This window comes from Calypte anna, chromosome 5A (assembly GCF_003957555.1).
Source record: "Calypte anna isolate BGI_N300 chromosome 5A, bCalAnn1_v1.p, whole genome shotgun sequence".
NCBI classification, from domain to species: Eukaryota; Metazoa; Chordata; class Aves; order Apodiformes; family Trochilidae; genus Calypte; species Calypte anna.
The window spans coordinates 32,389,319-32,411,551 of NC_044251.1; the positions used below are offsets into that span (position 1 = coordinate 32,389,319).

The following is a 22,233-nucleotide window of genomic DNA, read 5'->3' on the forward strand; positions in this document are numbered from 1 at the left end:
TGTAACTTGTTTTCTTGTCTTCCCTAGATTAACATGTTAGTTATTGAACTGAAATCTGAGGCACTTAAAGATCGTCACTGGAAGCAGCTGATGAAAAGGCTTCATGTTAACTGGGTTGTCTCAGAATTGACCTTGGGGCAGATCTGGGATGTTGATTTACAAAGAAATGAAGCAATTGTCAAAGATGTACTGCTTGTGGCTCAAGGAGAGATGGCTTTGGAAGAGTTCTTGAAACAGGCTAGTATCAGCTCTTGTATGTATGCATATAACAGCAAATCAAAGCTTTCCTGTCAGGTAGTTTATACTTGTGTGGTAAACTTGTCAGTCTAAGCTGTTGATGCAAGTGCTGAGACTCCGTGGAACAGAGTTTTGGGAACTAGCTTAAAGCTCTGTAAGCTTCCTCTGCTAAAACTTGCATTATTTGGGTGAAGCAGGCATTACCCATCTGCATCATATTGTCAGTATTTTTAACAAATGCTTGATTGTGATCCCAGGATCCTTGAATAAAAACTGTAAAATCTGATTACTGGAATACATTTCTACTTAGTAATTTTGTTGGAGCAGAAGTTATTGATGTCATATGTCAACATGTTTTTTTCTTCAGATAAGAGAAGTGTGGAACACTTATGAACTGGACTTGGTCAATTACCAGAACAAATGCCGTTTGATTCGTGGGTGGGATGACCTTTTCAATAAAGTAAAAGAGCACATTAACAGTGTGTCTGCTATGAAGCTATCCCCATACTACAAGGTAAAATGAAGAAAAAATAGAAAGAATTTAAATCAGCCTTCCTCTCTTGTTTAGTTTATGTATATGTTAATAAAGGCTATATTAACTATTTAAGTTGACAGAAAATTAATTGCATATGCATACTTTTTAACTCTCAACTGTTTCCAGTAATAATTGTTAAACTCCTGATCCAGTTGAAATGAATATTAATGAAAGGTTTAAAACCTCAGGTGTTTGAGGAAGATGCCCTTAGCTGGGAAGATAAGCTGAACCGTATCATGGCACTCTTTGATGTCTGGATAGATGTCCAGAGGCGATGGGTCTATCTGGAAGGTATCTTCACTGGTAGTGCAGACATCAAGCACTTGCTGCCTGTGGAGACCCAGCGGTTCCAGAGGTGATTTTTCAATTGCTTTGTTCTTTTCTTCCCTCCTTTGGGGCAGCATGTGGACAGGCCTGCAGTTCTGTGACTTAAGTGTAGCACTCTCGGAGCTGGAATAATAACTGTATTCTTACCTGATCTAACTGGATTACAGGTAGATGTAACTTCAAGGAAACAAATATGTTAAGAGAAAACAATAACAGAAAAAGGTTTAATATAAACAGGCTGATGGATAATTTTAAGATGACTGGGATTCAGATGGTTTTCCTTTCTAGCTACAGTTGGCTTGTTCAGTATTTTTGTGGCATTGTGACCATAACAACAAGCAGGCTGATTTCTGTTATTTCAGCCTTAATTTCATCCTTCAAACTTCATTTACTTCTTCTACTTTAAGTTGCTCTGGTCACCTTTACTCGTTCCACATACTTCAGTCAGATCAAAGAATTGTATTTATGCATATTCAGGAGTTAAAGAAAGTAGACCTTCAGTAGCAGAATTGGTAAACCGAACATTGCAGAGTTTTTGTTGTTGTGGACTTGAGATAGGTAGATGAAGAACTATTTGGAGGATTTAGCTTTGCATTCTCTAGGGCAGCAACAACAATAATGCAGTGGTCATTTAGAGACAAATAACTTTGGTGTTTTGCAGGCCTCCTGTTGTCACTCAGTTTGCACTAATGTACTGTGTTATTTTACTTACAGCATCAGCACTGAATTTTTGGCACTCATGAAAAAGGTGTCTAAATCTCCACTTGTGATGGATGTTCTTAACATTCAGGGTGTGCAGAGGTCATTAGAGAGACTGGCAGACTTGCTTGGGAAGATACAGAAGGCACTGGGAGAATACTTGGAAAGGGAGAGGTCCTCTTTCCCTCGGTAAGAAGTTGACTCAAAATAATTTCATGTTTCTGTGGTATACTGTTTTGTAAAGCCTCTGCCATTTTTTTGTGTTGCATGTATGTAATATGTTACAGCTATTTAGGTCTGTGTTGTCTTAATGCTGAATTTGGATATAGCTACTTCTTGGGAAATGGGACTAAAACTTTTCTTCCTCATCTCCTCCTGGTTGTAGGATTCAGATCTTGCTCAAGGAACCATTGCAGCTGATTTCTGTAAACTTTCAGGTTCTGTTTTGAGCTGCTTAATTCTTTGATTTGGCAGTGTTTAAAATGTCACAGTCCAGGATTTAAGTCGTTGGTTCTGACTTAGCTGTCTGTCATTTAGCATTGGAGAGTAAAGGTGCAGGAGATACTGAGTGGGAGTTTTCCCTTAATTCAATGCCAGGCTATACTGTGGGGTTTCAGGGATGCATAGGTAAAGAAAATGTTCCACAGGACCATGTATTCACTTTTGTATGGTACAGACCTCATGAACTGTAACTTAATCTTAGAACTCAAGTGTAACTTCTAGCAAATGTATTGTTTATGCACTCTTGTAGTGTTGGGGAAATTAATGTCATTACTTCTATATAGTGGCAATCTATGAAGCATAAAGAAATTAAAAGTCGTAGTTGGAGTTCTGATACAGATCTGATATTATGTAATTATTAGGTTTTATTTTGTTGGTGATGAAGACTTGCTTGAAATCATTGGAAACAGCAAGAATGTTGCTAAGCTGCAGAAACACTTCAAGAAGATGTTTGCTGGAGTTTCTAGCATTATTCTCAATGAAGACAATTCTGTGGTTCTTGGGATATCCTCACGTGAAGGAGAGGAGGTAGAGCTGCAGTCTTTTTTTCTTTAAATAAAATTCTGAAAATAAGTGAATATCATCTGACTTAAACCTGATTCTTGTAGGTGCTGTTCAAAACACCTGTCTCTATCACAGAACATCCCAAGATCAATGAGTGGCTCACTCTTGTTGAGAAAGAAATGAGAGTGACCCTTGCAAAATTGCTTGCAGAGTCTGTTACTGAAGTAGAAATCTTCGGAAAAGCAACTTCCATTGATCCAGCAGTCTACATCTCTTGGATTGACAAATACCAGGTATCAGTATGGAACACTTAAGCATACTGCAGCTTGGTTACTTCAGTGAGGAAAACTATCTGATGAGGATTTTTGTTACATAGGCCCAGCTTGTTGTCCTGTCAGCCCAGATTGCATGGTCTGAGAATGTCGAGTCAGCCCTGAATGGTATGGGTGGAGCTGGAGACAACAGAGACAACAATCCCCTCCACTCTGTGCTCGCTAATGTTGAGGTCACACTCAATGTCCTGGCAGACTCTGTGCTGATGGAGCAGCCACCTCTTCGTAGAAGGAAACTGGAGCACTTGGTAAGTAAAAACCTCTTTTTCTCCTCTGGGTTCATAGGTGAGGATTTTTAAAAGTGTTATGAAAAGACTGTTTAGTCTAAGATTTATTTTTCCTCTAGGAAAAAGTTTAATGCAATTTACTAACTACACCAAAGCTTGATCCTGTAGGATGTGGTAGTGTTTCACTCATGTCATCTTAATGCATGGTAGCGTATCATGAACTAGCTCACTGAATTGATCTTCAAGCCAGCTCTTCCACATATAGAAGTTCCTGATTACTTCATTCAAAAGCAAAAGCATTTCATTAAACTTCTTATTTTAATGATTGCATGATTTTGTTTGTAGATAAGGATGGGGGGGGAGGGAAGTTAAAATCATTTGGGTTATTTCTGTAGATTACTAGGGGGAAATACCTGGTCTTTTTTAGGAAAAGTTGTCTGCATAGTTTTGTGCAAATGAAATATGTAGTTCAATAGTGTAATGGATTAACAGACTAACTGGACCAGAGTGTTTCACTGAAAGATAGGGGAGTCTTAACAAGGGCAGTCAATGTTGTTCATTTTGTCTTTGTAGCCACAGATTTTGAGTGTGAGGATGTTTGTAGGTTGTGATTTCCAAGCAATACCAATTTACTGTCCTAATCTGAGAAGCTGTAGGATTCTTGGCTTTATTAGCAATGGCATATATTGCTTCAATCTAAAAAGCTACTTCATTCTCCAGATCACTGAGTTGGTGCACCAGAGGGATGTTACAAGATCACTGATCAAAAGCAAAATTGACAACTCCAAGTCCTTCGAGTGGCTCAGCCAAATGCGGTTCTACTTTGACCCAAAGCAGACAGATGTGCTGCAACAGCTCTCCATTCAGATGGCAAATGCCAAATTCAACTACGGTTTTGAGTACCTTGGTGTTCAGGATAAGCTGGTACAGACTCCTCTTACTGACCGCTGTTACCTGACAATGACACAAGCCCTTGAGGCAAGGCTAGGAGGATCACCATTTGGTAAGTTCATACCAAAGGATAATAAAACCTTGAGACAAGTAGTTAAACTCTTATTCTCTGATACATAGCTGTCCTGGTTTGGGCCAGGATAAAGGTGATTTTTTGTCTTGTACTTTTGCTTTCAGCTAAGTCTCTTGTAAGTAGTTTCACTTGCTGAAATTTTCAGCAGGTTTCTCAGACACTGTCTGCTTCGAGGACTGATAACACTTGAGGTTTATAATTACTGCTAGAGAGAGACTGGTATGCAGAGCCAAGACAGAAAATCAACTTTATCTTGGCCCGAACCAGGACAATAGCTTTAATGTAAACATGCCAAACACTTATAACTAAGATAATGAAGAACAAAACACTCTTTTATGCGAACTTGTTGTAACAGTTTTAGGTTTCACTAAAATCCCTTTAAACACAGAAACATGTCTTTCTCACTTCACAAATAGGTCCTGCTGGTACTGGTAAAACAGAATCTGTCAAGGCTCTTGGACATCAGCTTGGACGCTTTGTGTTGGTTTTCAACTGTGATGAAACATTTGACTTCCAGGTAAGTCATTTGATTAAAAAATGTAGTCTGCTAAGAAGCATTAGGAATCTCTTCAGAACTCTAGAACAACAGTGATGTTTGCCTTCAAGATGATTTGTCTGTGTTAACTGAGGAGGTATCTGTGGGTCATCCAGTGAACATCTGAGTATCAGAACCCTTTTACAGCTCTTCTAGTGCTACAAAGATGCAAATATATGCAAATATATTTCCTTTCTGCCATGAGTTTATTGCATCAAGGGATGTTTTCAGCTGCTTTTGGCTCTGTGTAATCAAGAATGATGAGGCAACTTCAGTGAATTTTCCCCTCTGTGTGCAGGCGATGGGACGCATCTTTGTGGGGCTTTGCCAAGTGGGTGCATGGGGCTGCTTTGATGAGTTCAACAGACTGGAGGAGCGTATGCTCTCTGCTGTTTCACAGCAAGTTCAGTGCATCCAGGAAGCCTTGCGAGAGCATTCCAACCCCAATTACGACAAGAGTACGTGATCGTTCATTCTTAATAGTGTTGTACAAGCATCTCTAAAAGCATTAATCTGGTTTGTTGATCAGTTACATTACAATCCAAGGATGAAGCTGCTTTCTGTCAGAGCTTAAAACTTAAGTAACTTTAAGCTGGCAGAAATTTGTATTTGAGTATTTGAGTTGCAGTCCCTCAACTCAGGGGGCCTGCTGTCCATTACTGTAGGAAACTAAAATAGAATAAAGTATGATCTGTGTTATCAAGGTGATGGATCACTGATTGACGTATAACTCAATGAACTCTCTTTTCAGCTGCAACGCCTATTACTTGTGAGCTACTGAACAAACAAGTCAAAGTGAGCCCTGACATGGCTATCTTCATCACCATGAATCCTGGCTATGCAGGCAGATCAAATCTGCCTGACAATTTGAAGAAGCTGTTCCGTAGCTTGGCAATGACAAAACCAGACCGTCAGCTGATTGCCCAGGTCATGTTGTACTCCCAAGGTTTCCGTACAGCTGAAGTGCTTGCGAATAAGATAGTACCATTCTTCAAGTGAGTAACAAGTTTGGGTCCAGTCAGTAAAAATAGAAGTTACTGTTCAAAGCTGTAGTGTGTTCTGACATTCACTAAGCACATTGTTAAATAGCGATGTTGACTGAGTGTTGTGTTGGTCTCTACTGAGATTTAAATTGTGTTTTGTCTCCTTTGCTTCCTTAGGCTTTGTGATGAACAGCTTTCCTCCCAAAGTCACTATGATTTTGGCTTGAGAGCACTGAAAAGTGTGCTGGTTAGTGCAGGTAATGTGAAGAGGGAAAGGATTCAGAAGATAAAGCGGGAGAAAGAAGAGCGGGGTGAAGTTGTTGATGAGGGAGAAATTGCAGAGAACTTACCAGAGCAAGAGGTAATGTGTGTGTGAAGTCTTTGCTTCTGTGATAAAGTACAGGATGCACACTAAATCACTACTGGTATCTGCTATGTAGTGTTTAGCCATGAAAGCAAAGTCATATTAGTTATTAAACTTGGTAATTTGATAGCTTGGAAGCACCAAGTTAAACATGTCTTAGTAGTCCCTGAATCTCAGTGGAAGACTTGGATTTAGATCATGCATTCATGATGCTTATTGCTGCTCAGTTCCTTAGTGGCTAATACCAAAAGCACGGTGAAGGGGCATAAGAAACTGGTTATATAAAGTAAAAATAATAGGAACTAATTGTGTTCCTAATTGTGTTTCAAAGTTGAAACCCCATCAAGTATTTAGTGACATATTCCTTGTCAAACACATCTGGTAAAGCAAATTTAAAAAATCTTAACAAACACATGATTCTCTCTGCAGATTCTGATCCAAAGTGTATGTGAAACTATGGTGCCAAAACTGGTTGCAGAAGATATTCCATTGCTGTTCAGTCTTCTTTCTGACGTATTCCCTGGAGTACAGTACCATCGTGGGGAGATGACAGCCTTGCGAGAGGAGCTTAAGAAAGTGTGTCAGGAAATGTACCTTACCTATGGTGATGGAGAGGAAGTTGGTGGCATGTGGGTTGAAAAGGTAAAATACAAAACTGAAAATGGGAAATTGAATGTAATGTACATCTAAGACTAAACCTCACTAAAACTAATACTTTTTTATTATGAAAGGCAAAAGGTTTTTTCCTTTTTCTTAATGGAGCTTAGCTTGACTACTGAGTTGAGACCTAACTGGTACATCATTTCTTCTGTCGCAGGTTCTTCAGCTGTATCAGATTACACAGATAAATCATGGACTGATGATGGTCGGTCCCTCTGGAAGTGGAAAGAGCATGGCCTGGAGAGTGCTTCTGAAAGCCCTTGAACGGCTGGAGGGTGTGGAAGGTGTTGCTCACATTATAGATCCAAAAGCAATCAGCAAAGATCACCTCTATGGTACTTTGGATCCAAACACCAGAGAATGGACAGATGGCTTGTTCACACATGTCCTAAGAAAGTGAGTCTTCAATGGCACAAATGAAAAATGGCCAGTACATTTGTGCCATAGATATTCTGGCCGTACTGAGTCTTTGTTCTCTATTGCAATAAATATTTCCTTTAATGTAGAATAATAGACAATGTGAGAGGTGAACTACAAAAACGCCAGTGGATTATCTTTGATGGTGATGTAGACCCTGAATGGGTTGAGAACTTGAACTCTGTTTTGGATGACAACAAGCTACTGACTCTGCCAAATGGAGAACGTCTCAGCCTTCCACCTAATGTAATGTTAATTTTTTTTACATTATGTTTACATGCTGTCCTATGAACTTGCTGCTTTTACATAAATCTTTACTAGTGCTGTTCCTCTTCATCACAAGCATAGTACTGATCTCAGGTAGCAAGTTTCTTGATTTTGCATTTGGTTGGTAGTTTATTTTTAGTTCAAACTAAAATTTTACATTTTCGTTTTAAATTACATTTAAAATTTGCTTTAAATTTCTCTTCTCTAGGTGCGTATCATGTTTGAGGTGCAGGATCTCAAATATGCAACTTTGGCTACTGTGTCAAGGTGTGGCATGGTCTGGTTCAGTGAGGATGTTCTCAGTACAGACATGATATTCAATAACTTCCTAGCCAGACTAAGAAGCATTCCTCTGGATGAAGGTGAAGAGGAAGCTCAGAGAAGGCGAAAGGGCAAAGAAGATGAAGGAGAAGAAGCAGCATCCCCAATGCTGCAGGTATAACTTAGATTACATTATGGGATAATGTAATAGAAATGCTTGTATCACAAATAGTATGATTTACTTTGAATTTAAAACAGCCTATCATAGACAAGCTGGATTCCTCTTTTCATCTTTTTGTGCTTGTTTTTTTTTTTAAGTACATTAAAAGATGAAGTATTTCGAACTTTAAATTAATTTCTTTTCAGCTGCCTGGTAATTAAATGAGAAGCAAGTGATTTGAGCAGTGTTTGTCTCCCCCAACAGATCCAGAGAGATGCTGCAACAATAATGCAGCCATATTTCACATCCAATGGCTTGGTAACTAAAGCACTTGAACATGCTTTCAAGTTGGAGCATATTATGGATCTCACCCGCCTGCGCTGTCTGGGCTCCCTGTTCTCCATGTTGCACCAGGCGTGCCGCAACGTAGCCCAGTACAATGCCAATCACCCAGACTTCCCAATGCAGATCGATCAGCTGGAGCGTTACATCCAGGTAGACACAATGTGCTGCTGAGTGACTGCCTCAGTATAGCAGCTAGGTTTGGTTTATTGTTCATTAAGTTGTTCTGTTATTCTACAACCAATAAGCTGCTTTTGCTGCTCCTTACAGAGGTACCTGGTCTATGCAATACTGTGGTCTCTTTCTGGAGACAGTCGTTTGAAAATGAGAGCAGAGCTGGGAGAGTACATCAGGAGAATCACCACTGTGCCACTGCCAACTGCACCCAACATACCTATAATTGACTATGAGGTACAACTTTCTTACGCTAGAAGGCTTGCTCTTGTAATGCTCCTAGATGCTTGCTTTAGACTTTGCAGATGAAACTGAGAAATCAAACACTGAACTGACTTAAATTTAAGTTTCATGGTTTGGTGAACAAGCTGCCTGTTAAACAATCATATCAAATTTTATGCCTCAAACTATCCGGTGGTTTAAAAAAAATTGTCTTTTAATAGAAGTTGAACTACATTCCTGTTCTAAGTTGTCTGATCATGTTTTTGTGGTCCTAGGTGTCCATTACAGGTGAATGGGTGCCATGGCAATCCAAGGTTCCTCAAATTGAAGTTGAGACACACAAAGTTGCAGCTCCTGATGTTGTAGTACCAACCCTTGATACTGTTCGTCATGAAGCATTGCTGTATACTTGGCTGGCAGAACACAAACCTCTAGTACTGTGTGGACCACCAGGTTCTGGAAAGACCATGACCCTCTTCAGCGCTCTCAGAGCTCTGCCTGACATGGAGGTGTGTGTGTATGTGTGCACATGCATGCACATGTGTGAGTTGCAGAGCAGTACCAAGTCTCTAATCTCATTTAAAGATGAAATCAGAAATTATTTGCTGATCAGAATGCAGTGATACTTCCACCCCAGTCAGTCATATGTAGTCATAGCAAAAAAAAAAAATTATGTTGAGCGGAGTGTAAATTTTAAGTCTCAAGATTCTTAACCTAAAAGCTACTTTCTTCCATTTGTGGCTTCAGTAGTACAGAGCATTTCTCCATATTGTATTTCAAAACCTGTGGTAATGCTTAAGAACAACTCTTGTTCTTCAATGTATTAAGGTGGAAAATAGTTATATGAAGCTGTGATTTTTAAGTACAAGATTGAGTAGGAGCTGTTGCTGCATGGTAAATGGAGAACCTGCTCTGGGAAGCAAGCACTGTACAGCCAGAATACACAGAGTCACCCAAAGCATCATATAAACTATATATGCATTTAGTGTATTTTTAACTGTTTCTTTTCAATGTTCCCCTTTTAAGGTGGTCGGGCTCAACTTTTCCAGTGCTACTACTCCAGAACTGCTCTTGAAAACTTTTGATCACTACTGTGAGTACAGACGTACACCTAATGGAGTGGTGCTGGCTCCTGTGCAGTTAGGAAAGTGGCTGGTGCTGTTCTGTGATGAAATCAACTTGCCAGATATGGATAAATATGGCACTCAGAGAGTCATATCCTTCATTAGACAGGTTTGGGTTTCTTTGTAATCAGCTATATCATAACAGTTATTTTCAGGGAAATACGGTGTTCCACTGATTTTTATTTTACTTTTATCTTTTTCCAGATGGTGGAACATGGAGGATTCTATCGTACATCAGACCAGACATGGGTGAAACTGGAGAGAATTCAGTTTGTTGGTGCATGTAATCCACCTACTGATCCTGGAAGAAAACCTCTCTCACATAGGTAATCTGTCTAGCAAAACTGTATAGTAACTGCCAAATAGGGGTAAAAATTAAAGCGTTGATCTATGTATTTTTAATACATTTGTTTAACATCACCTCTGCAGAAATTGTTTTACTTGCTTTTATACTAACTGCTAATTCATTCTTATCCTGACAGCCAGCCAGTCAGCTCACGGTTACACTTCTTGAATAACCTGTCTGAAATGCTGTCAGTACTTCAGAATGCTTTTTGCCAGTCACAAAGGAGCAATCAAATTATCAGCAGTTACTGCTAATTTTGAACCAACCAGTTACTCAGTTCCAGGAAAAGATAATGAAAATGACACAGACTATAATTTGAACTTCTGTACTACATAATACCCTCCTCTTTCAGATTTTTACGACATGTTCCTGTGGTTTATGTGGACTATCCTGGACCAGCCTCACTTACTCAGATATATGGAACATTCAATCGTGCAATGCTGAGGCTGATCCCATCACTCCGCACATATGCAGAACCTCTCACTGCTGCTATGGTGGAATTCTACACAATGTCTCAGGTAAATACAACCCTGGACTCTGATTAGAAGCCTTCCCTTTATGCTGAATCATTTAACATGCATTGTTTGCCTTTCACATGGATAATACATGTACAAGAGCTCAACTGATTACTTGAGATCTGCCAAAATGCTTACAGTGCTAAGACTTGTAAAAAATACAGTGCAACTTTGGGATGAAATAACTAATTAAGTTTCTTTTTAGGAGAGATTCACTCAAGACACACAGCCGCACTACATATATTCACCTCGTGAAATGACCCGATGGGTCAGAGGTATATTTGAAGCATTGAGGCCACTAGAAACTTTACCAGTGGAAGGCCTTATAAGGATATGGGCCCATGAAGCCTTACGTCTCTTCCAAGACAGGTAAAATAAACATGAGATGAGGAGAAAAAAAAGAAAAAAAAAAGGGGTGCAAATAAATTTCACCCATTCATTGACGCCTTTCAACTTCCAGAAGATCAAACTGAAGTGTGGTTCATGTTAAATAGCTGAAATACAAATGAAAATATTTCACCTTGCTCATTAAGTTAATGTTATTGGGAGTCATATCTATGCAAAGGACAAACGTACTTCAGTGGTAGCACTGCCATGCAATGTGACTGTATCCTCCCTTTACAGACAATTTGTAGTCACTGACTTTTTTCTTTATCCAGACTTGTAGAAGATGAGGAGAGGCGGTGGACTGATGAGAACATTGATATGGTTGCTCTGAAGCACTTCCCCAATATCGACAAAGAAAAAGCTATGAGCAGGCCTATCTTATACAGCAACTGGCTATCAAAGGTAAAATTCTAAAAATTAAAAAAATTTTTGGTGTACTGTTTCTTGCAATCTGAACCAAGACAGCTGGGCAGTCTGTAGAAGTCCCATAAGGTCAAGGGGAAAGTCCATCTAGCCTGCTACCCACCTGTGACCAATAGCAAATGCCTGGCAAAGACTGTTTAAACTAAACTGGGGGAGTGAGGGCAGTTTAAGTCTTGTCATGCTTCTCCCTAGCCTCTTCAGTGACTGGCAGTACAGTCTCAGACCATGATAGATAGGTTCAGTAGTGTGATGGTATTTAAACCCCATGCTGCTGTTGGTGGCACTTGAAGCTGTGGACTTGTTCCTGTACAAGTTAAATGAGTTCAACATTCTTAAGCTTTTGTATGGGATTGCTACAGTAAGTAGTCTACTCATTATAAGTGCTTTCATCCACTTATAAATTGATCCCTAAGCAACATTTCTTTAATCTTAATTCTATACTGTATTGACTGCTCCTTTTTTAGGATTATATTCCAGTGGATCAGGAGGAATTAAGAGACTATGTCAAAGCTCGTCTTAAAGTCTTTTATGAAGAGGAGCTGGATGTGCCACTGGTTCTGTTCAATGAAGTCTTGGATCATGTGTTAAGAATTGACCGGTGAGTGGAGACTCAGTGGCTGCTCATGTAAATAGTGTTTAGAGACTTGTTCTGAAACAGAATAGCCTGAGTACAGACTAAGCAAGAATGGAACATGATCCCAGTGTTTTCCATAGAGTGTCTACTTCTAACCTCCAAATAGCAGGATGCTACCTGGAAAGATGTGTCAGTTTGGTACCAGTTTGAAATTTTAACGCTCAAAACTTCAATAAGTTGGTAACACTTGATTAAAACATACTTGCTTATCTGCTTCTACAGAATCTTCCGTCAGCCACAGGGCCATTTGCTGCTTATTGGAGTCAGTGGAGCAGGGAAAACAACTCTCTCAAGATTTGTTGCCTGGATGAATGGTTTGAGCGTCTACCAAATTAAGGTTGATATGCTAGTTTTACTTCCTAACTATTGTTGGCTTTAAAATCCCCTTAAAAGCTAAACCAAAGTGTTAATAACCAACATTAAATTTTACTAGGTTCACAGAAAATACACAGGTGAAGATTTTGATGAAGATCTTAGGACAGTACTGAGACGTTCTGGCTGCAAAAATGAAAAAATAGCTTTTATAATGGATGAGTCAAATGTATTGGATTCTGGATTTCTGGAGAGAATGAACACTCTCCTAGCCAATGGAGAGGTAAGAGGATTTTAAATAGATACTTTAAGCATCTGTTTACAACTGTGATCTACAACAAAGCTGTCTTTTGAATTAGGTTCCTGGTCTCTTTGAAGGAGATGAATATGCCACCCTCATGACACAGTGTAAAGAAGGAGCACAGAAAGAAGGTTTAATGTTAGACTCACATGAAGAGCTCTATAAGTGGTTCACTAGCCAAGTTATTCGCAATCTCCATGTTGTGTTCACCATGAATCCATCTTCTGAGGGCTTGAAGGACAGGGCAGCTACCTCTCCTGCTCTCTTCAACAGGTAATTACTGTATATTCCAACAAGCATTACAAATACTGATAGAACAGTAGTTTTTGAGAGGTCTTCACAAATGCTTTGTATTTCAGGTGTGTCTTGAACTGGTTTGGAGACTGGTCAACTGAGGCACTGTACCAAGTTGGCAAAGAGTTCACAAGTAAAATGGATCTTGAGAAACCAAATTATATTGTGCCTGATTACATGCCAGTTGTGTATGATAAGCTGCCACAGCCACCATCACACAGGGAAGCTATTGTTAACAGTTGTGTATTTGTTCATCAGACTCTCCATCAGGTATGTTTTTATTACCTTGCTCAACCTCTAGGCCACAATATCATGCACCACTTTCCTAAAAAGTGTGGTCTGAATAGGTTTAAAATTAATGTATAATATACATTTCCTTCTTTCCTAAAGGCTAATGCTCGTCTGGCAAAACGAGGAGGCAGAACCATGGCAATAACACCACGCCACTATTTAGACTTCATCAACCACTATGCAAATTTGTTCAATGAGAAACGAAGTGAGTTGGAGGAACAGCAAATGCATTTGAATGTTGGCCTGAGAAAAATCAAGGAAACAGTTGATCAGGTACGTATCTCTCAAACTTTGCCCTTTATAAGAGTGGAGTGATTAAATTGTTCCCCGTGTTTAATCTGAATTTTCCCATCTTAAAATCTTTCTCAGGTGGAAGAATTGCGACGTGACCTAAGAATAAAGAGTCAGGAACTGGAAGTAAAGAATGCAGCAGCCAATGACAAGTTGAAAAAGATGGTGAAAGATCAGCAGGAAGCTGAAAAGAAAAAGGTAAAAATCTTTGTTAAATCTCTTTGTATAGTAAATGTTTTTATTTTACAAAACAGAGCCTGCAGAGCAAGTACTAGAAGTTCAGCTTCTAAAAAGCAATCATTTGTGTGTGAAACTTCCTCTTAGGTCATGAGCCAGGAGATTCAAGAACAGCTGCACAAGCAGCAGGAAGTCATTGCAGACAAGCAGATGAGTGTGAAAGAAGATCTTGACAAGGTGGAGCCTGCTGTGATTGAAGCCCAGAATGGTATGTTAGCACCTGAAGAGATCACACTGTGGGACAGGATCTAAAAACTGAAGTTGATGGGAATGCATTTTGGCATTTGGTGTATTTGGTCTGAGTTGGTGCTGCCTACTAAAAGCTTAAGCTCTTAATGTGGAACTCAGCAGTATTGAAGAAATTCCTAATCCTTAAACTCTGATTTTATGCAGTTTGTAAGTACTGATCTGATACTTAATGCTCCCTGTTATGGTTTTATTTCTGGCAGACTAGTCTAGTTATTTATTCAGTCAGTATATTCATAAATAAATCTCGTAACCAGAAAGACCACTGATGCCTTATTACTGTACAGACAGCATACAGTCAAACTGTTTGCTCATTAAATTGTATAGAGTAGTCATTGCTTCTAGTAACACTTGGAAGCGAATCATTTTTATGCAGCAGAGTAAGTTGTCTCTGACTAGTTGGCAAGTCGACATTGACAAAAGTTTATCTTGTAATACAGTATCTGAATGTTACCCACTAGTGTCTGCTAATAGTCTCAATATACTTTTGAGACTCCTGAAGCATTTTACTAATCCAAGGTAATTTAGTGGATTTTGCTAACTGTTAATTTTCTCCCCAATCAAAATTCATCATCTCCCTGGCACTGGTTAGCTGTGAAGTCGATAAAGAAACAGCATCTGGTCGAGGTCCGTTCTATGGCCAATCCACCTGCAGCAGTGAAGCTAGCACTGGAGTCCATCTGCCTGCTGCTGGGTGAAAGTACAACTGACTGGAAACAAATACGTTCCATTATCATGAGAGAGAACTTCATTCCAACCATTGTTAACTTCTCTGCTGAGGAAATCAGGTAAAATGCAAGTGTGAATTATTTATGTGAACAAACTATGCACAAAGATGAGGAAGATCCTAAGTGGACTCATCTCTGTGTAATTCCTTTAGTAGCATTTGACTTCTTTTGAGACTACTTCTGCATGTAATGAATGTGTAGGTGATACAGGAAGCAGACTACTGAAGCATGGATGTATCATGCAAGCTGGGACAAAACAGCTGCTGTTGAGTAACTTCAAGGCATAGTTGTAAAGCAGTGTGTGGCTGTCCAAAGTCACATTGCTACTTTAAAGTAGACCAGGCTGCTGAGGGCTTTATGCAGGCTGACCCCCTAGCTGTCTCTGAATCTAAGCAGAAGGTCAGACTAAAGACATACTGAATTCACCTCAAACCTCAGTATTTTTCTGAGCGGAGTTTAAGCAATTTGTGAGTGACATATTCTAAAATATTGTTAAATGCCTTTTATCACTCACAAGCTGTAATTTCTGAAACATCTTGAAGATATTAAAACCTCTCAGATACCTGTCAGCTAAACTGCTAGGAAATGTTCATGTCAACTGTGAAATCAGGCCAGATAAAGAACTACAGAACATCTGTGTGCTGACATATGCATGACTCATGCTATCTCTGAAAATCTTTCCTTTGTAGTGATGCCATCCGGGAGAAGATGAAGAAAAACTACCTGTCAAATCCCAGTTACAACTATGAAATTGTAAACAGAGCATCACTGGCCTGTGGGCCTATGGTGAAATGGGCAATTGCACAGGTAAAGTCAGTACTGTGGAAAAGCAAATGCAAGGTGAAAGAGTGAACCTGACAGCATATGACAGTGCCTAAAGGCATTGAATTTGATTCGGTTCAGCTAAATATTGCAAGCTGTTCTGCTTCAAAGAAGTTAATAGAAGTTCAGGTGAATGCTTTTATGGCCTGTACTACTGTTGCAGAGAATTAATGGCCATTTGTGATCCAGCTTTTGCACCAGGGAACTAGGTAAACAACAGCTGATCTTTTTAAGGAAACCTGTGTGGTCTTAGTTGTGCTTCAGAGTGGGGCATACTCACGGGCAGCTCTATTAAGGTCTTTTAGGCAGATTTTTAAATCCTTGACTAGTTAGTTCCCTTAAGGAACAGGCTTTGGGAAGATGACCCCACACTGAGATATCCAGGGTTGTTTTCCCTTGCTTGTTGGTGTTCTGGTTGATTTGTTAAAACTGTGACTGCTATGAATGATATGGTGTTTAGAGATTGTTCAGCTCAAATGTTGCTAATAGGCCTTACCCTAATTGTTCTGTGGCTTGGCTGTACTGCATTGTTTACTAGAAAGCAGATCAGTTTAGTACTGGTGTGGATACCCAGTCAAGTATTTATGCAAAACAGTACTGTGCACTACTTACTGTGGTCTTAGGCTTTTGGATCATTTCCTTTAAATCTATAGAGTAGTAAAAGATTCTTGCAAAAAGCAATTACTTTATTGTCTGGTCTTCATTTAAACTGAAGTCCTACGGATTGATGAAGAATTCTAAGTTTCTGTTACATAACTAAAAATTTTTATACAGATCACAAGTACCTAAGTTCGAAAAGGTGCAATTGATACTATATACAGGAATGCTGTAGTTCTTATTAATATGCATAATTTTAGAAATGTTTACTGACTTTTTTTTTTTTACTGTTTACTATTTCAGCTGAATTATGCTGACATGTTGAAAAGAGTGGAACCTCTTCGCAATGAACTGCAGAAGCTGGAGGATGATGCCAAAGACAATCAACAGAAAGCAAATGAAGTAGAGCAAATGATTCGTGATCTTGAGGCCAGTATTGCCCGTTACAAAGAAGAATATGCAGTACTGATTTCGGAGGCTCAAGCTATTAAGGCAGACTTGGCTGCTGTAGAAGCAAAAGTAAGACTCTTCTATATATCTGTAATTTTCTGATCTTTAATCTTTAACAGTCAGAAATTGAACTATTCTTCAAACTTGTGAACAGACTTTCTTACTTTCCCTGTGCTGTTCATCTGAGCTGTTTGTTTCATCCCTAGATCTCACAAACTTCTTGAGCTACTGAAACCTGGCAGGAGTTAGAAATACCAGTTCTTGTTGCCATTTGATTAATGAGACAGTTCACATAAGGGTTAAAATAAGTGGGAAGCCCTTTGAAACAGAAAGGGATGAAGTGTAATTGTAATGACTTTACTGGTGGCAGGGGGGAAGGAAGCGTTTTTCAAGGTACTTGGTGTAATTACTAATATGACACTACAATGCCAGTGCTTAAAATTCTTCCAAGTAACAGTTGAGTACTAACATAATAAATTTAAGTAGAAACAGGTTTAATTTCATTCTGAGCTTTTAAGTTCAACTTGGGCTTTCAGTCAATGTAACTGTTCCCAGAGGCATGTAGTTCTATATATAGTAGTTCTATAAAAATTTATCATCTGAAGACACTACTTCACCACTTATTTCTAGGTAAACCGTAGCACAGCTCTTTTGAAGAGTCTTTCTGCAGAACGTGAAAGATGGGAGAAGACAAGTGAAACTTTCAAGAACCAGATGTCCACTATTGCAGGAGACTGCTTACTTTCAGGAGCTTTTATTGCCTATGCTGGCTACTTTGATCAGCAGATGCGTCAGAATCTGTTCACTACATGGTCTCACCACTTGCAGCAAGCAAATATCCAGGTACTGATACAATCATGGTAAGTTAACCATAAATCAGTTCAGTACAGCAGTTAAAAGAAGTCTTAGGAGTGTTAAGTGAGTGGAAAAGAAGACTTTGCAGAGCTGAATTTAATCAAAACACCTTCACCAGGTAGCAGGAGAATCTCTAGTTACATATTAACTGTAGTTACTTCTTGCAGTTCCGTACAGACATTGCAAGGACAGAGTACCTCTCCAACGCCGATGAGCGGCTCCGCTGGCAAGCAAGTTCTCTTCCTGCAGATGACCTGTGCACTGAGAATGCCATCATGCTCAAACGCTTTAACAGGTATTTCATATTAAGATGCAGCTTACTGAAGTGACAGTCTTGCAGTAGGCAGGGTTTTGCACATATCAAAAAATCACAGTAACTCTTCCAAAGCACTTTCATTGTTGTGAGAGATTCCAGTGTCTGTGAAAGCTTCTCAGCCACGTGTAAACATGAAACCTTTCATTCGTCTTTTCATGGCTTTTTTTTTATGCTTAGCTGTTAAGATAAGTTGGCTTGAACAAAGCTATTTTGTTGTCCAAATACAGATTTAGGTTTCAAAACTGAACTGAGTCATTGAACTTGTCCAACTTGTTCCTTCACTACACAAGCTTTTAGATTATTTTTATTTTTAAATTTAGATTTATTATATTATTTATTATATTTAGATTTATTATTTATTTATTTTTAAAATTTTGTTTTTTGGATTTATTTTTATTTTATTTATTTTTATTATTTTTATTTAAATTATTTTTATTTTAGATTATTGATAATAATAATGCAACCTAAAGTAATAAAACTTCTTAGAGGCTGTCTGCAGTAAAAATGAAAATAATGGAAGTGTTTTATTACTAACTTAGGTATCCACTGATCATTGATCCTTCTGGGCAAGCTACAGAGTTTATCATGAATGAATATAAAGACCGTAAGATAACTCGTACCAGTTTCTTGGATGATGCTTTCAGGAAGAACTTGGAAAGTGCCTTAAGATTTGGTAACCCACTCCTGGTACAGGTTAGTTGCATGATCATGTAGAGACTATTTAAAATTACTGAATTCTGCGTACTAGAAAAGTAAGAAGCAAACAACTTTCTTTTCAAACTGTAATTTAACAAGTAAGCTAGTACTGAGTGACATGTGAGGTGTTAGTCCTGAGAAAATGTGATCAGTGAGATATGCCGTCAAAATAAGGTATTTCATTTGTTCACCATTTTAAGATAACATGCTTTTCTTTTCAAATTATCTTTCTTTACATCCCTATAAAGTTACTTAAAACTTGGCTGTTTGTTGTTCCTGTATGCTATCTCTAATAGTGGGTAATGGCACCTAATACGTCTAGTTACCTAGAATTTGTTCTGAGCAGTAAGTACTTGTTTTTGTAATACAAAGAAATAGTCAACTGTAGGAACAGTTCTTTTGCTTGAGATGGATGTATTTCTCATTTCTTTGTATAGAAATAGGAAAACAAAGGATTAACTCACTCATGAGATCAGTAACTGTTTCTTGTGCTGTTTAGATTATTATGCATTGGAACTAACACAGTACTTGTACTCCCCTACTGAGATTTTGTATGGTAATAGCCTAACCTCTGTGCTTGTGTAACTGAACTATAAATCTAAACTGGAAATGCCGTCTGAATGTGATCTGTATCTGGAAATACCTTCTGAATGTGATCTGTATTCAAAACCAACTGCAAATTAATTGCTACCAGAGCTTTAAGCCCCAGTTGGATCAGGATTTTTAGCTTGAGACACTTGCAAGAAACAGAATCTCTTAACACATCTCTGGTTCTAGGATGTGGAGAGCTATGATCCAGTTCTGAATCCTGTTCTGAATCGTGAAGTCCGGAGAACTGGAGGCAGAGTTCTGATCACTCTGGGAGACCAAGATATTGATCTGTCACCATCCTTCGTTATCTTCCTGTCCACCAGAGATCCAACAGTAAGTAAAACAAAAGGCTGTCCTGTTAGTAGAAATGGTATGTCAGAGATCTGAGAAAGTTTTTCTTGTTTCCTGTGATAGGTTGAATTCCCACCAGACCTCTGCTCTCGTGTTACATTTGTGAACTTTACAGTAACTCGCAGCAGCTTACAGAGCCAGTGTCTGAATGAAGTGCTGAAAGCTGAAAGACCAGACGTTGATGAAAAACGTTCTGACCTCCTCAAGCTCCAGGGTATGCTTAAAAAAAACCAGAGTAACCTCTTTCCCTTCTAAAAAAATACAGGGGTTTTAGTGTAGCTGTAGAGGTACAGTGAATTATCTTTAGAGCTGATCTTCTTGCTTTTTCTGGGTGTCCAGTGGCAATACGTACACAATTCATGTAGGTTTTTTTAAAACTTAACTGATCTATACAATATGTAACCTCACTTTTCTTCTAATGAAGGTGAATTTCAGCTGCGCTTGCGTCAGTTAGAAAAATCCCTGCTGCAGGCACTTAATGAAGTGAAGGGACGAATCCTGGATGATGACACCATCATTACTACTCTTGAGAACCTGAAGAGGGAAGCAGCAGAGGTCACCAGAAAAGTAGAAGAGACTGATATTGTCATGCAGGAAGTGGAGACTGTTTCTCAACAGTACTTGCCTCTTTCTACAGCGTGCAGCAGTATTTACTTTACTATGGAGTCACTGAAACAGGTAGGATGAGTTCTTCCTACCAGAAGCCTCATAAATTTACTGTTCAAAGCAAAATAGGCACCGCCTAATTTCAGCCCTGGATGCTGTATTGCAGTTTGGTAGGCATAAGCCACTGATGATATAGCAGTAGGATTTTAGTGAGAAGAAACAAATTCTTTGTCTTTCAGATACATTTCCTGTACCAATACTCTCTCCAGTTTTTCTTGGACATCTATCACAATGTCTTGTATGAGAACCCGAATCTGAAGGGAATTACAGACCATACTCATCGTCTCTCAATCATCACAAAGGATCTCTTTCAGGTTCAATTTTTTTTTAATAAGTAATTCTTATCATTTTGAAGGGGCGGAGTTCAAGTTTTCTTATTCTAACTTCACCATTTTGTTGGTAGGTGGCTTTCAATAGAGTGGCCCGTGGCATGCTCCATCAAGATCATATAACATTTGCTATGTTGCTGGCTCGGATTAAACTGAAGGGCACTATTGGGTAAACACTTGTTTTCTCACTTCAGCTGAAAAAGGGAAGGGTGTCTTGAGGGCACTTAGATAAAGTCTTCTTTTCCCTTAACATTAGGGAGCCTACATATGATGCAGAATTCCAGCATTTCCTGAGAGGAAAGGAGATTGTACTAAACACTTCATCTCTCCCAAAAATGAATGGTTTGACTGTAGAGCAGACAGAAGCAATGATGAGGCTGAGCTGCCTTCCTGCATTTAAGGACCTTGTTTCCAAAGTGCAGGCTGATGAGGTAGGTGTTGGCTGAGGTTACGTTCTGCACTAAACTACCTGGTAAAACTTTTTAGGTGTCTACTTTAAGAGCTTCATACTTACCAATAAGCTCTTTTAGTACAAAAACGAAAGCCTTAGGTATCAATGATTGTCGTTGTAGAAATTAATGTTCTTTGTTTGTGACCAAGCTATGAAACTTGAGTTGTAAATACCAGCATTGTTCACTCAGCCTTGGAAACACTAACTTTGAAGTCAGCCTTGGTTCCTGTGGTAGCAGAATATGTGATACTATGTGCCTTACTGTATCACTGTTGTGTGATAATTAGGCAGTGGAGGGGAGCAGCCCTGTGACCTACTTTAGGTGGTCCTGCCCAGATGGGGGAGAGGGCTTGGACTCAATGATCTCTCCAGATCCATCTTGGTCATTACTATTTGGAATAAATTTGGATAGTGCTCAGCTGCTGAACATTTTGCTCCTTCTCACTTCTCAAGAACCTAAGTGTTCTCAAGTACACATCTGTGTCCTAACTGTGAAATTATGCTCCAAAATACATTCATATCTTAAATAGTACCTGTTTGGTGCTGTGCCTGGGTTTTATATTAAAAATTCTATTTGATACATCTAATTTTCCTCAAACTCTTCAACCTGGGGTAAAATAATGTCTAGCTTGGGACTTGGTAGAGATCTGTAGAATCAGGGATGCTGGAGGCAATACAGAATTAGGGGGTATCGGTGAAATTACTAGATACATCTCAGGAAAGCATAGTAGACAAAGCATAATTTTAGTTCTACATTTTCTTTCAATATAGCAATTCTGTATCTGGCTGGATAGCAGTTCACCAGAGCAGACTGTACCATACCTTTGGACTGAAGAAAAACCTTCAAGTAAGTTGGATTGCACTGTTGTCCACAGTAAACCTACAGTAATGACTTTAATCGAAGTAGAATTTCTGTGATTTTAAAGTAGTTCTAAACTATGGCTTTAGTTTGTACCTAAATGCCTGGTCCAAATCATAAAGTTGGGATTGTGGAAGAACTGTAAGTCTTAACAGGTTTGGTTTATTTGGGTTTTTTATCTAATTTTTTTTTTGTTTTTAAGCAATAGTCACTACACTTGTTTCCTGCACCTTAACCTGTAATCTGATTTTCCAGTGAGGATGAAACATACTTTGTGGTCTCACTGAGTTGCATAACACTCTGGATTAACTTTAACCATTGCAAATCTGGAGGCAGCTCAGTCCTCTAAA

At 38.9% G+C, this 22,233-nt stretch overlaps 1 protein-coding gene across 1 annotated transcript in view; it reads left to right on the plus strand.

The window, feature by feature from the left end:
- The window catches only part of DYNC1H1 (dynein cytoplasmic 1 heavy chain 1), a 42,640-nt gene that overhangs the window by 12,443 nt on the left and 7,964 nt on the right, over positions 1-22,233 (plus strand). The window contains exons 20-64 of the mRNA XM_030451932.1: positions 28-237; positions 605-751; positions 961-1,127; positions 1,814-1,987; positions 2,662-2,827; positions 2,908-3,096; positions 3,180-3,383; positions 4,083-4,365; positions 4,803-4,903; positions 5,220-5,379; positions 5,673-5,916; positions 6,082-6,265; positions 6,698-6,910; positions 7,086-7,324; positions 7,435-7,591; positions 7,821-8,048; positions 8,298-8,528; positions 8,646-8,786; positions 9,047-9,280; positions 9,798-10,004; positions 10,100-10,221; positions 10,594-10,759; positions 10,962-11,125; positions 11,416-11,545; positions 12,031-12,164; positions 12,423-12,537; positions 12,634-12,795; positions 12,872-13,086; positions 13,173-13,377; positions 13,498-13,671; positions 13,768-13,887; positions 14,014-14,134; positions 14,765-14,960; positions 15,590-15,707; positions 16,623-16,838; positions 17,400-17,612; positions 17,792-17,919; positions 18,480-18,633; positions 19,414-19,560; positions 19,642-19,792; positions 20,003-20,256; positions 20,424-20,558; positions 20,648-20,742; positions 20,830-21,004; positions 21,796-21,871. Of these exons, the coding sequence (XP_030307792.1) occupies positions 28-237; positions 605-751; positions 961-1,127; positions 1,814-1,987; positions 2,662-2,827; positions 2,908-3,096; positions 3,180-3,383; positions 4,083-4,365; positions 4,803-4,903; positions 5,220-5,379; positions 5,673-5,916; positions 6,082-6,265; positions 6,698-6,910; positions 7,086-7,324; positions 7,435-7,591; positions 7,821-8,048; positions 8,298-8,528; positions 8,646-8,786; positions 9,047-9,280; positions 9,798-10,004; positions 10,100-10,221; positions 10,594-10,759; positions 10,962-11,125; positions 11,416-11,545; positions 12,031-12,164; positions 12,423-12,537; positions 12,634-12,795; positions 12,872-13,086; positions 13,173-13,377; positions 13,498-13,671; positions 13,768-13,887; positions 14,014-14,134; positions 14,765-14,960; positions 15,590-15,707; positions 16,623-16,838; positions 17,400-17,612; positions 17,792-17,919; positions 18,480-18,633; positions 19,414-19,560; positions 19,642-19,792; positions 20,003-20,256; positions 20,424-20,558; positions 20,648-20,742; positions 20,830-21,004; positions 21,796-21,871 (7,765 nt within the window). The remainder of the gene's footprint in view (positions 1-27; positions 238-604; positions 752-960; positions 1,128-1,813; positions 1,988-2,661; positions 2,828-2,907; positions 3,097-3,179; positions 3,384-4,082; positions 4,366-4,802; positions 4,904-5,219; positions 5,380-5,672; positions 5,917-6,081; positions 6,266-6,697; positions 6,911-7,085; positions 7,325-7,434; positions 7,592-7,820; positions 8,049-8,297; positions 8,529-8,645; positions 8,787-9,046; positions 9,281-9,797; positions 10,005-10,099; positions 10,222-10,593; positions 10,760-10,961; positions 11,126-11,415; positions 11,546-12,030; positions 12,165-12,422; positions 12,538-12,633; positions 12,796-12,871; positions 13,087-13,172; positions 13,378-13,497; positions 13,672-13,767; positions 13,888-14,013; positions 14,135-14,764; positions 14,961-15,589; positions 15,708-16,622; positions 16,839-17,399; positions 17,613-17,791; positions 17,920-18,479; positions 18,634-19,413; positions 19,561-19,641; positions 19,793-20,002; positions 20,257-20,423; positions 20,559-20,647; positions 20,743-20,829; positions 21,005-21,795; positions 21,872-22,233) is intronic.